This window comes from Euwallacea similis, chromosome 8, assembly GCF_039881205.1.
Source record: "Euwallacea similis isolate ESF13 chromosome 8, ESF131.1, whole genome shotgun sequence".
Classification (NCBI taxonomy): Eukaryota; Metazoa; Arthropoda; class Insecta; order Coleoptera; family Curculionidae; genus Euwallacea; species Euwallacea similis.
The window spans coordinates 1,455,327-1,467,952 of record NC_089616.1 but is presented as its reverse complement, the minus strand read 5'-3'; the positions used below and the strand labels follow the sequence as shown (position 1 = coordinate 1,467,952).

Sequence of the window (12,626 nt, the reverse complement as noted above, 5' to 3'; positions counted from 1 at the left end):
TTTAAAAATCAAAATTGTTATGTACGCCACTGGTTTTGTGAAAATCAAATTTTAGAGTAGTGCACATTATGAATTTTTTGCGAAAAATTTTAGATCATAAAAAGACTTTAGACAAATTTTATCTTCGTGGAAACGGCAGCTTCCATGAAATTTTTATTCATACAATCCTTTAATATATGCATGTACTTCTGATCCTTAGCTTAGACTGTCATAATTCCTACGGGGTGGGATGAAAGAAATAAAATAAAACTAATATCTAAATCAATTTTTAATAATTTTTTTATTAAAAATGATACAAATTGCAAGATGAGAACGTTCAACAAATTCAAGAAATGCGAGACGTAGCCAATTAAGTATGCAAATTTTCAAATAACTGAATAGTATAGCATTATCGACCGTGCCTTGCACCACTTTCTGATCAAAGAATCAGCAGTTATTTACCATCGTAATGCTACGATTAGCATGGCGTCGTAGAACGTAACAACTGCTAACCATTAGTAGATATAGCTCACACTAGGAAAAAGTAATTCAAACATTCTGATTAATAAAACAAAATTCAAATAACATAGTGCCTAAAATATAAATTATCTCCTTTCTCGATTGGATTTGTTTTGTGTTAACAATGACGCAACCGGTCAGAAAACAACGCTTACATTTTCATAATTAAAATTCAATGTTAAATTAAGTTCAAAATTAAATGAAATTGGTAGTTTGCGATTTGTCCATTCTAAATTAATTTTTTTAAACGCCAACGTAGTGGCTCGATGATATTAACCTGTAGTTTACTCTTTTCCCTTTAATTCGGCGAAAGTCAACGAGCCACCATTTCCTCGCTTGTAAAAAAATAAATTGAAATGGATAAATCGCGAACTGCCAATTTAATGGCCCCTGGGAGTGGAGTGACATAAATTCATAAAATTGCAATTTACAATTTTCCGAGAAATCAAGGGCGAAAATAAATATTTGTTCCAGATTCGAAACACTCTAGATCAAAAAATAAAAAATCAATTGCGCCATTGTTGTTAGTATTTTGATAAAGACGGATGTCTACCGTTAATCAAACACCCCGGTAAAGTCTATTTGGCATCTCGATCAGATTTAATCAAGACGCTTAGTTTTATTCGAACACATAAACAGCCAGCGGGGCAAACTGGCATGCTGGTAAACCCTAATTTCTATACCAACGCATTAACAAAGAAAATTTGTATTAATATACATTTTTTAAATGGTATAAGATGGTTAGAAATCCATCAACAGCAAATTACGTGATGCTCTTTAACCTAATGAGGGGAAATCACGTTCGTCGTCTACTTTAGGAGCTCTAGGAGCTTTCTCGTCGACCTGCAACAAAAAAGTCTTTACTACATATTACTGCAAAATACGAAGGAATTTATTGTATTACATGCAGGCTGTTAAAGAATAATTGATACAAACGACTATGGGTTGCTAGGAAGTAAAAAATAGAGCGATTCAGCTAAACGTGCTTTATACAAAAATGGGCATAAGAAACTTGCCACTAATATTTCGACTATTTTCGTAATCCACGCGGCCGTGACAGTTTGTACAGTTGCACTTTTTAAAATAATTTGCAAATATGGTATTGGGCCACTAGACGGCCAAGATTCGCAAAGTTGTTTGGTGATTAATTGAGAATAACCCATAAGATGCGTGCATCCGTCACATTGTAAAACTTTCATATCTACATATGGCATGTTTTACTTAAAAACATGGAAAAGTGCTCTAAAATAATTTGTTTTATTCTTTTTATTAGATTTATGTATCCCGCTAGTCTAGATCCAAAAAGGAATAAATAATATTAGGTATCAATTAAGAGCAAACGTCTAGACTCATTAAGAATATTGATGACTAGATAAAATAAATAAAAATGTAAAAGAAGACGTACATGCCCCAGACTGATGAGGTGTGTGAGTCAGTCTTAAAAGGGACACTGCCCTTGCTTTTTCTATATGATAATAAAACGCTCTAGCTTGCATTGATATCTAGTACTGTGTTTCATTGATACCCATTTTCCTATGAAAATCAAATACTTTTTTTATGTATTCAAAACCAAAATCGATTAAAGCTTAATAAAACTGAAAAAAGAACTTATTTGAATATCAACTTACCGGCTCGTCGCGGAACCTTCTTTCCTCTTTCTCACGTGCAGGACCGCGCGAGCCGCGAGCACCTCCTCTACCTCCTCTAGGGCCTCCTCGACCTCTTCCACCACCAGGACGTCTGTTATCATAAAATTGAATGTCAATATCCAAAATGTGTTTCTGGCGACCAACTCTTTGCGGATATTCTGAAGCGTCATATTCCTCTTCCTCGGATTCCTGAAAACCCTGCCCATTTCAGATAAAATGTTGCTTATCCCAATTAATATATTTCTCAAAATTCTACATGTAGGGAATGAACAGATTTATTTTAACAGTTTTGCACTTACCTCATCCTTTTCCTTTTTCTTCAGTTCAAACATCTTCTTCCATTGGGAAAGATCCTCACCCTCACCAGCTTTGCGAATATTATATTGAGGCTTGGCGCGACCAGCGCGTTGAGCCTTCCATTCATCCAAAGTCAATTCTTTTGGTTCCTCCTCAACTGGTGTTTGTTCCACTTCCGTTTCCTCCCTTTAGAAACAAATATTGTAGTCTACTGAAGAATTAAATATTTAAAAAAAAAAGAATTTGATTGTGTTACCTCCCTCCAATTAACTCAGGTATCATTTGTACTAATTATAACGTGCGTTTAACTTAAAATTTCAATCTTCCTCAATTTCACAAATAATAACAAACACATATACAAATTAATCTCAGACATACAGAAGCATCTCTAAAGGTGTATTGTTCAATCCAAATCCAAAATATTACTTACTTCTTTTCGATGTCGCTGCTTATTTCAGGCTTCTCATTTTCTCCCCAGGTTTGGTCGGCATCGCTAGGCCTGTCCACTTCAGATCTAAAACAAACCAAATTACCAAGTCGCTTTTAAATGAAGTCGCGTTTAACTTACAAAATAAGATCTTTTGTCGATCCCCAGTTATGAGCGCCAGCACCGTCCCGTTTTTCTATTGGTTTAACTCCTCTGTAACCATGGCTGCATTAATAAGGTATCGTAACTAAGGCCATTTTCAATAGACTCAAGCTAGTCTAATATTCATGATATAATGCAAATTACTTTTAACGCGTTTAAGTTACTATCGGCTCTTATCTGAGGTTTTCCAAAAAGTTTTTTGTATAAAAAAAACACACTTCACAATAAAACAATAAATAATGAGTGTTCATACGTTTTGTCAGATCCAGATTGCCTGTCGAATTCCCTCTTTCCTCGCCTGTCGTCAAATGTCTTTCTCGGGCCCCGAGGTCCGCCAGGTCGGTTCCCAATAGGTCTGCCGTCTTTTCTTTCGCCCCGGTCTCCACGTTCACCACGTTCTCCACGGTCGCCTCTCTCCCCACGTTCCCCACGATCAGCACGGTCAACACGTTCGCCACGGTCCCGATTGTTGCGGTTCTCGAACTCAGAATTTTCTCGTCTAGGCCTATTTTCCCTGTCCCTGCAAACCCAACATGAGGACTTTCATTCTTACTTCTAAATGTCAAAAAGTGCTTTTTTGAGATAACAAAATGTAAAAGGTTAACAGCATTTTTATTTTGGCACTCAACATAAGGTATTAAAACTCGCGTGCCGAGCAGGTGCGGTAATTTACATGGCCAAATAGATATATCCATTTCACTGTAGCTCTTTGGCGCGGGAAGTATAAAGATTACATTTTTTGGCTTATCTCAAAGCCGAAACAACATTATATTACTTGAATTCCAGATGTTTAATGGATGCTATATCATAGGTACAAAAATTAATGAAGTTTCAAGACAAATTAAAAATATATGGACATTTTCCTGAAAATTGCGCTGAACAAATCAGCATCTGTTCTTTCTTGTTCCAATGAAGAGGGTGTATCCATTTTTCCTTAGCTTCGGTGGGGTTTTAAGGATTGTCCCCATTTAGTTTATACTGTTTCTCACTTTTTTTGTTAATAGCTATTTACTTTGCAACAAAAACTATTTACCTTGTCTCAATGGTTTTTTTGTTTGTACAAGAGCCATTCCTATGCTTGAATTTTGATAATGTGAGCATAGGAATGGCAATATGGATAATGTGAGTGCAAGAAATAATCAGATAATTCTGGTGTGGGGACCAACGACATTAAAAATTTGAATATAAAAAAACACTAGATATCAAAAAATATACAAAAATACTTAAAATAACTAAATGAAATGGATAATGTCTGAAGTATGGCCATAATAAGCACTTTTACCTTCAGTAAGGACAATTCAAGTTAGTCTGAGCTTTTAATGTCAAACTAATCTGACCTTGAAACTACAAAACTCAGAAGTATTGACAACTCCCTAAATGTTCTAAACCTGTATCTTCCTTTTCATATAATAGAAACCCTCAACTTTTTTGGGACGAGAACTAATTATTCAAATAAGCATAGCCTAATTATCAAAATGCCATGCCATAACCCTGATATGTTGATTATTTAATAAAAATATGCTTGATCACTTACCGGTTTTCTGAAGGTCCATTATAGGGTCTCTCTTCGCGGTTCCTTCGGTTATTCCTTTCTTCCCGGGTCTCACTATTCAATTTATTGGAAGAACGTTCAGTTTTACCGTCAGCATTGGCCCTTTGGTTTATTTTATTGTCTAAAAATAGAATGCAAGCTTAAACAAAGCTTTTAAAGGGAAATATCTGCACATGTGAGGTACTCCATTAAAGTACGAAGGCGGCAAACCCTGCCGATCTCGATAACTTACCATCCCGTTTTTCCTGAGGCTTTGTAGCGGTCGTCTCCTTCGTAGGTTTCTTCTGAGTATTCGACACTATTTTGGTTTTTGCCGGCTCGGGTTTCACCTTATTTTCCTTTTCCGCAACTTTGGTCTTTTTCTTTAACTCCTTTTCTTGCTGCTTTTGGAATAGAGTTTCTAGCGGATCGGATTCATCGTCCAGGAAGAGGGCGTACCTGTTCGTGACGCCGATCCCATAGGAATTCTCCATTATGGAAAAAATTGGAAATGGTCTTCACAACTTTAAGATGTTGGAAGATTTATTATGGCTACCTTTTAGCCTCTCACTATTCGCACATTCATGTAATGCAATATGGCGGGCTAGTCGATTACACACGACACAAACTGAAATTTTACTCGCGTGCACGATTCACACGATGATTACGAGAGATGGGTGTGTTCTAGCAGAGAAGTAAACCGATACCGGCCGTCATAAATATGCGCAGTATACCAGTTGGGATTCTTTGCACATATTTCGGGCCATCCCGAATTGGGTCGCTCTTGTGCTCCCGCACTGTTGGAACGAAGCTGGAAGTGAAATTGTCAACTATCTATACTGTCAAAAATCACGGGGTGCATTCGGTAATCAGCATTTCAGTATCTTGTCAAGGGCACGTCGGAGTATGGGCATATTCAAAAATTGCACACCGTTGGGAGCTGTGTGGATAAAAGAGATTTGGGAAACGCCATTCCTAGCTGTTTTTGAGCAGTAACTTACGAATTTTGCAAAAAAGCTTTCTTTTTCATCAATTTCTCATAAGAATATCGAGCACTTTCAAAAAATATCTTCATTTCGCACTGGATTTTTAATAATTTGCCAAAAACAAAAAATTGAAAGTGGAATTAACGTTAACGCATCACTCACACTTCCTCCGCTACCAAAAGTGTGATATTGAGCAGCGCCTTCAGAGCTTTAATACCGTTCTTGCAATCTTATCGAGCGATATACATCTATTGCCCTTTCCACATGTGGACTCCATATCGTTAAACAGGCGTCAATACTCAACATGCCCAGGAATTATTTTAATTTCAAGTTGAAGTGAAAAACTAGACAAATTTGATCATTTTTTCACTCAAAAACGGGACAGGTGGCTTAACAAACAGTTTCCATGGAGACGGCTAATTATTAGTCTCTCAGGTTACTACTGCAATGAATCTGTCGGTGGTAACTAGTCACTATAATTATTATAACTACAGCCATAATTAAATATTAACACTTTGAAAACAAAACCATTTAATCTGACTTAATTTTTTCCTCCCCAATAAGTTTACTTTCAACGTCAGCCAGTGCCCACTGATGATCGACAATTTCTAACGCTTCCCATTCAGCCTTAAACGCGACTTTAGGATCTTGAGGCATTGCCATTGCTGCTCCTGACATCTGGTCTTGCATTTGTCTAGATTGATCGGCAGCTGAAATTGAGTGTAAGAATTCATTTTTTGAATTGAAGTTATGTGAAAAACTCACCATTATTTTCTCCCAACACCAAGGCATATATGCTTCTTAAACCAAACACGTTTAAAAAATACCAAGAGGCAGAGGAAACCCATGAAGCATCTAAATGTGACAGTTCTATGCCTCTTTGCAACATTGATTTAAATCTAAGAGTCAAAGGAAATGGTACTTTTGCTGAAAAATTAATACCTTTGCAGAGCATGTAAATTTAACTATATCCAGGTATACTTGTAATAAATCCTGAAAACATCCAATTAATCCATCCACCGACAACTATCATTGGCAAGACATTTGTGAGATTGCCCTTGACCATATCAGTCATCATGGATGGATCTGTCATCATATTTTGAGTTACGGCTGGTCGTTTCTGAGTCAGGTATCCATCCTCTTCCTTATTGAAAGCCTGTCGCCGTGATAGGAAAGCAACTTTTGGAATATATTTGGCATTTTCTCTAAGCATCCTTGACCTCATAATCATCTGACTGAAAGTATGCCCATTTTCCATTTAAAAACTTTGTAAACTGATCACTAATATACAGGATAAAAGTACAGTACTTTGGTGAATGGTAAAGAAATACTGTTGAGGTCATTTGATCCTTGAGCCAAATATTTGATCCATGCAAGAGGGGATAGAAGTGAGGTGAAACCACTAGATAGAAAGGGTTTAAATGGGGGGGACACAGTCTCACAGTCTCTACCTCAGTAACTTTAGGTTAAGATGTTATTGTAATGATAATTGAACGTACCTGTCTTGGAATTGTTGGGTTTCAACCTTTTTTTGTGTGGATAGCAATATAGATACATAATGCCTAATAATGCCTACTAGAAATGTAATAACAACAATCGGCAAGAAAACCCATACACGAATTTGTGTGTCTACAATTAGGTCTGCTGTCATTTTCAAAGAAATTCAAAATTGGTTATCAATTGAAAGTTGTGTACACGTTTAAATGATTAAATTTATAAGAAAAAAAGTACTTTTTTATGGATAAGTAAGGTGTTTAGTCTTAAATTAACTGAAAAAATGTGAGATTTACTTTCACTCTTATTTAGTTCTCTTTTTAGGTTATATTTTACAACTCCAAATATCGAATTTGAGGTTGTCAATGCGTCATGTGTCTCGGATCGTGATTGGTCGGCGGCACTTTTGAACAATTCAGTTATCCTTGAAATCACACACATACAGGGTGTTTCAAACAGCAAAAAGACGCAATGTGTGTCCATATTGAAAAATTTCAATAGTTTATTCGTAAAATATTTCGTCATCAAGTTAGGTGTGAAATTCTTTGATTTTATGAAGTTTTTGTCTCATAGTTCATACAATCTTTTATTAAAACAAAAACTTAAACTAAAAATAAAGGAAGTTTCCTCAAACTCTAAGTCTTTACATATTGAACAATGTAGGGTATAGGATACGTGATAATAACGACCAAATTTCTAAGATTGCAAAATTTTGGTAAAAATCGTTATAATTACATCCTAGAAGTAATAGCATAAGGTAAGAAGCTAACAAAATGTTATAATATCAAAACATAATAAAAACTTCTGTGTCGACAGTTTGTTACAGCCGGCATCCAGTAATTGTGACTATTTTCTCGTTATCTTCTCATATTGTATGCAAATTTTGAAATTACTAAACATTAAACATAACAACAAACATAATTCAGGCTTCAACAACACAGCCAATTGGCTCACCAGTTGGTGAGGGCAGGAGTTTTGGATAATCCAAACGTACACGTACGCCAATTACTCCATAGCTTCTTGCACGTACATGTCTTCGGTAATTTCTTCTTCGGGTTCAGGAATTGGACAACCTATTTCTTTCAGTATTTCCCACGTACTTTCCGGGAAGAAATATGTAACGACGCCCATGTAACAGTCGGTATTAGCTCTAAAGAACTGAGAAACCTGAGCCAAGACGTCAATGTTGAATTGATGCACTCTGAATAAGTACAAGTCCTCCTCTTTTTTTACAACTTCTGGGTTTTCTCCGAAATCCGAATAATCAAACTCGAATTCCGAATATGAAATCCGTCTTTCTCCTTGCTTATGCTGCAATTAAGAATTTCTTTAATAACTGAGGAAAATAAAATAATTAACATCTGATATGCATGTGGATATAAAAACAAAAAATTACCATTTGGTGCTCGCATAACATACTATTAATCAGTATGAAGATCAAGTGCTGCAGTCCATTTATACTTTTCGTGGCAGGATGTCTCACAGATGGATACTCGAAAGCGAACACTTCTTCGAGTGTTCGACGTGCTTCGGGATGGTTTACAAGGCAATTGTCGAGGACACCCATCAAGCAGAACGCTCTAAAAGTTTTTATAAAAAGATGTTCAATACTTCCACATATTCACATTCAAGCTAAATACTGAGGGACAATAGTCGACAAGGAAAGATCAAATCTTCCACTTACAATATTTTTCTATCCACAATTCCAACGCTCAAAAAGTAATCGGGTTTCCATAATTTAAGCATGAATGCCAAAGCACTTCCGCCATGGGGACCTGGAAGGTTCGACAAGATGGTCAAGCTCTCGTTAGTATAATTCATACAGATGAATATGAATATTTCCCAGTTTGCTTTAATTTTCTTGCAGTCCGGCTTAGCACTGCACGTGACAAGGTTTCTCAAAATCCCTTCGTAGTGAGTCAACATCAAGTCGGGTAGATTGTACAGAATGGTAATTACAAGTTTTGCCAAAACATGCGAAGGGAAATCGACGTCTGGTGACAAAAGCAGGTCTAGAAGCTTGGGAATTTGGACGGCAACAACTTGGCCCTTTAGTGTATCGACCAAAACTCTGAATTGTGGACAAAGTTTAGTGACAATAGTCGTCAAAAGGGCTCCTGCAGATTCATCTAATGCCAAGTCGCGATCTTTGTTCATCGTGATTCTAGTGGCAGCTGCAGAAAATATTTGCAAGATGAAGGCCTGATCGGTGATGGGAGCGTATAGGAAAACGGTGTTCAGCAGTTCAAAAGCGACTCCTAACTCGTCGCGCAATTCTTCTGGTTTAAGATTGTGAACCCAGTATTGCAAAAAACGCAGAAATTTGTCTTTTTCTGGGGGTTCCTTGAAGCCGTCGGCTTGGCCGATTTTTCCACATGCAAAATTTATTGCGGCTATTACGGCAGGACTCGTTGAGTATGGTATTAAGATTTTGATAAATAGTTCCGAAATCTCATCGATATTGAGTTTGGCGAGATTTCTGTGACACTGCAACATATAATTGCCGCAATTAAACAAATTTTTAATATAACATAGCTTTAAAGGAATTTTGCAATTTAAGCTCTATTACGAAAAAAACTTGCCTTGATTAAAAAGCCCAAAGCCCGCAAAGTATGAACCAATTCAAATTTGCAAATCTTTTTAGACACGTGCATCAAGGCCTCGAAAATTGGTTGGGCATATTGGCCAATCATATTCTTTTTCTCTTCGCCAAGCTCGTACCAATGTTGGTAATACTGACACAACGCTCTGTAAAGTAAAATTTTACATTTTAAAAATATTTAATAAGTAGGGATATATATTCATCTTTTAGCTACTGTACAGTTTCTTGTGCTGAATGAAATAGTAATGAGAAATACATAAACCTTTCTGGTTCAAACGAACCTGTTTTCATTGACTAATACTGGAACTTACTCAGTTGATGGAACGACCAGATAACCAGAAACACCTGAAATGCTTCCAATAATCTGTTTGAAGTGGCAATCAGCAGCATTGGCGGTGAGTGCCGGAAGGTTGCAAAACAATCCACCTGCCCAGATGATCCTACCCTGAAGCATCGGGTTACAATGGTCCAATAGTCCCGTCCAATAATTTAGGTAGTGACTCAATGGAAACGGAAACTGAGGATCTGTTAGGTTCATGTATTCTTTCACAGATCCGAGCCCGTACACCATCGATTCAGTTAACCGTGACATATAAAGGATTTTGTATACAGCAGTTGGGGATCCGGTGTCTCCGTGACTTTGTTCCAGTTCCTGATTAAGACGTTGGAACACAAGATCGGTGGTTTTGAAATATCGCATGATGCCGTCGGGCTGACGGTCTTTAATTTTTTCCGCAACATGCTGAAAGAAGACAATCATTTATTGATATTATATGAAGTTTACCTACATAGTCATGCTAAACTAATATTCGTACTTGATGTAAAAGAGAGATATTATTATTCAAACCTTCAAAACAACAACATTTTTTTATAATTATATTGATGCGAAGGCAAAGTGTAGTAGAAAACGTCTGTAACAAAGATAATCAACACACTTACCAAAAGAATTAGCTTACAGGCATCTCTTAAAGACCAATAAAAATTCTTTTGTGTATCAAGTGTGTACAGGTCGTCCTCCATGCTACTGTGACATGACATTAATACGTAGACGCAGTAAATCAGTTTAAATAAATCCTCAAGCACTAGATCTAAGTAAGGCAGGTCAATTAAGTTGTAGATCATAGTGAGCATGGATCCCACTAAGTCAAAGAAATTTTTTGGATCAGTTTGCTCTTCTGTTGAGTCTTTAGGCGGCGGATCGGAGCCCCTCACTATCTTTTTAAACAAATCGCAACACATGGTAAGCATCATACCAACCGCCGGCATTATTGGAGGGATGAAAATATTAGAGAATTCGCTGAATTCGTTGAGGCTATTGTTTAGAAACTTCATAATTTCGTATTTCAGAGCAAATTCAGAGCGTGGAGAATAGCGTTCGTGCAACACCTTCTCAAATTCTTCCACTGCTTTAGCCAAACATTCTTGTAAAATGTTGGGATTAGGTGACAGAAATTTAATGAGGATATACAGTGGACGGATGGTAAATGCTCGGCCCACAGACGGCAAATGAGTCTAACAAACAAAGTAGTCATAGTGTTATGGTGAGGCTTAAAACAAAAAAATTACTTGCCATTTTTAATACGTCAAGTAATCTACCGAACCAAGGTAGGAACATAGGCCTATCATCATTTTTTATGTACTGCTCATCTATTGCTTTATTAAGTATGTGAGCAGCATTGCAGATCTGTATCGGGTCTTGACTTTCAAGCATATTGCTCAGCACAATAGTACCTTCATCCCAAAATCCAATCGTCAAGAGAAGAGCGATATTCGTCGCAATAGTTTCTCTTATTACTGGGGACTGGTTGTTTATATTCTGAAATAGTAGCTGCAATATAGTATTTCCATAACCCTTAGTAAAGAGGGCCGAGTTTTTGTACTGCTGGTTTAGATATCCATCCAAATAATTTTTCAAGCATACTGCGGCTAACAGTCGTTCGTCCTTTGGTTCGTCATGTGCATCTATTATCTCAGATAATACCAAAGGATACTCTAAAAATAATAACTGAAATGAATATATATTTTTCCAGGATGTAATTCTGCCACAGTTAGCATGGAGCAATGGGAGTAGAAAATCAAAGAAAGATGAATGTGTGGTTTAAATTAAAAGGGGAGGTTCATTAAAAAACATTACTTTTTGTGGCTAGTAATAAAACTTATAAACTAAATTTTCGAAATTGGCCTCTATAGTGATCAATTGACCCAATTGGTCATTATAAAGGAGCCATTGCTGAATGGCAACTCTATTTAGGTGTTACAAAATTGAATTGAAATTCTTTTTACTAACCTTCAATAACTTGTAACTTTTGCATTTTATCAATGGTCTTTTTTAACATTCTGTTATGACCTTGCAATACACAACTCAAAATACAAGTTACAGCTTCATGTAGGGGACTTTTACTTGTTATAGGGTGCCCAGAATTCGACATCTGAAAATACAAGTATATAAAAAAAGAACATCTTCGAGACTGTGGTAGAAACTCTAAATTTAATGTTGCCCAAGAATCTAGAATTGAATAGTAGAGGATTTAATGGGATATCCAACTCCCAACTTACCTTGGTTTCCAGTTGATGACACTTGATTTTTTTTTAAATTGGAGGCAATTGAAACACAAAAAACCCACAGGAATCGGGTTACTGCTTTAAATAATTGTACATTATATTATATATTTAGTGTTCGTACTTGTTTTTAATTGAGAAAAGTTAAAACACAGCCCCAAACTCTTCAAAAACGCAGGTTTGTTTAGTATTTTTGAACCAAATTTTGAATTATCTGCCCTAGTTGACGGAAATTCGTTTTAATGAAATCTAACCTCATATTTACCAAGTAGTATTGCAATCGGTGCTATGGTGGCGCTATTATAGCTGCAATGTATAGATTTAGTGTTCTATAGATATCGATTTATTTAATTCAAATCTGAAGAGATAATGTCGATTTAGGTCTAATTTTAGTTTTTGATGACGCCTTCGCCATATCGTG

The 12,626-nt window shown here is 36.4% G+C and overlaps 3 protein-coding genes across 7 annotated transcripts; all 3 read right to left on the bottom strand.

Annotated features, from left to right (window-relative positions):
- Positions 1-250: 250 nt before the first annotated feature.
- vig (vasa intronic gene) lies at positions 251-5,242 on the bottom strand. 5 transcript variants are annotated; one of them, XM_066392210.1, is made up of 8 exons: positions 4,818-5,242; positions 4,568-4,706; positions 3,287-3,553; positions 3,013-3,096; positions 2,875-2,958; positions 2,447-2,630; positions 2,127-2,345; positions 251-1,341 (listed from the first exon to the last, which is right to left on the bottom strand). In XM_066392210.1, the coding sequence occupies exons 1-8, from the start codon at positions 5,056-5,058 to the stop codon at positions 1,276-1,278; spliced, it is 1,284 nt and encodes a 427-aa protein (XP_066248307.1). In that variant the 5' UTR covers positions 5,059-5,242; the 3' UTR covers positions 251-1,275. The 5 variants fall into 5 exon arrangements, with proteins under 5 accessions (XP_066248307.1, XP_066248308.1, XP_066248309.1 ...); XM_066392211.1 differs by having other exon boundaries at positions 2,127-2,336; positions 4,818-5,241; XM_066392212.1 differs by having other exon boundaries at positions 3,013-3,084; positions 4,818-5,241.
- A 768-nt stretch (positions 5,243-6,010) lies between these two features.
- EMC3 (ER membrane protein complex subunit 3) lies at positions 6,011-7,331 on the bottom strand. Its single transcript, XM_066392259.1, has 4 exons — positions 7,050-7,331; positions 6,532-6,785; positions 6,316-6,477; positions 6,011-6,260 (listed from the first exon to the last, which is right to left on the bottom strand). Exons 1-4 carry the CDS (start codon positions 7,199-7,201, stop codon positions 6,082-6,084), a joined length of 747 nt encoding a protein of 248 aa, XP_066248356.1. The 5' UTR covers positions 7,202-7,331; the 3' UTR covers positions 6,011-6,081.
- A 285-nt stretch (positions 7,332-7,616) lies between these two features.
- On the bottom strand, positions 7,617-12,369 carry Ipo9 (Importin 9). The gene is made up of 9 exons (XM_066392344.1): positions 12,203-12,369; positions 11,934-12,075; positions 11,217-11,638; positions 10,586-11,158; positions 9,958-10,388; positions 9,627-9,792; positions 8,729-9,531; positions 8,441-8,624; positions 7,617-8,355 (listed from the first exon to the last, which is right to left on the bottom strand). Exons 2-9 carry the CDS (start codon positions 12,073-12,075, stop codon positions 8,050-8,052), a joined length of 3,027 nt encoding a protein of 1,008 aa, XP_066248441.1. The 5' UTR covers positions 12,203-12,369; the 3' UTR covers positions 7,617-8,049.
- Between the last annotated feature and the right edge of the window lie 257 nt (positions 12,370-12,626).

Coding starts and splice junctions, on each gene's coding strand:
- vig (XM_066392210.1), bottom strand. CDS start 5,058: ATGGAGAATTCCTATGGGATCGGCGTCACGAACAGGTACGCCCTCTTC. Junction 3,097..3,286: donor CAATCTGGATCTGACAAAAC/GTATGAACACTC, acceptor TTATTAATGCAG/CCATGGTTACAGAGGAGTTA. Junction 2,346..2,446: donor AGAAAAAGGAAAAGGATGAG/GTAAGTGCAAAA, acceptor TGAAATGGGCAG/GGTTTTCAGGAATCCGAGGA.
- Ipo9 (XM_066392344.1), bottom strand. CDS start 12,075: ATGTCGAATTCTGGGCACCCTATAACAAGTAAAAGTCCCCTACATGAA. Junction 9,793..9,957: donor CTGGTCGTTCCATCAACTGA/GTAAGTTCCAGT, acceptor TTTACTTTACAG/AGCGTTGTGTCAGTATTACC. Junction 8,356..8,440: donor TGTTATGCGAGCACCAAATG/GTAATTTTTTGT, acceptor TCTTAATTGCAG/CATAAGCAAGGAGAAAGACG.
- EMC3 (XM_066392259.1), bottom strand. CDS start 7,201: ATGACAGCAGACCTAATTGTAGACACACAAATTCGTGTATGGGTTTTC. Junction 6,786..7,049: donor ACCCAACAATTCCAAGACAG/GTACGTTCAATT, acceptor GCATACTTTCAG/TCAGATGATTATGAGGTCAA. Junction 6,261..6,315: donor GGTGTTGGGAGAAAATAATG/GTGAGTTTTTCA, acceptor ACTCAATTTCAG/CTGCCGATCAATCTAGACAA.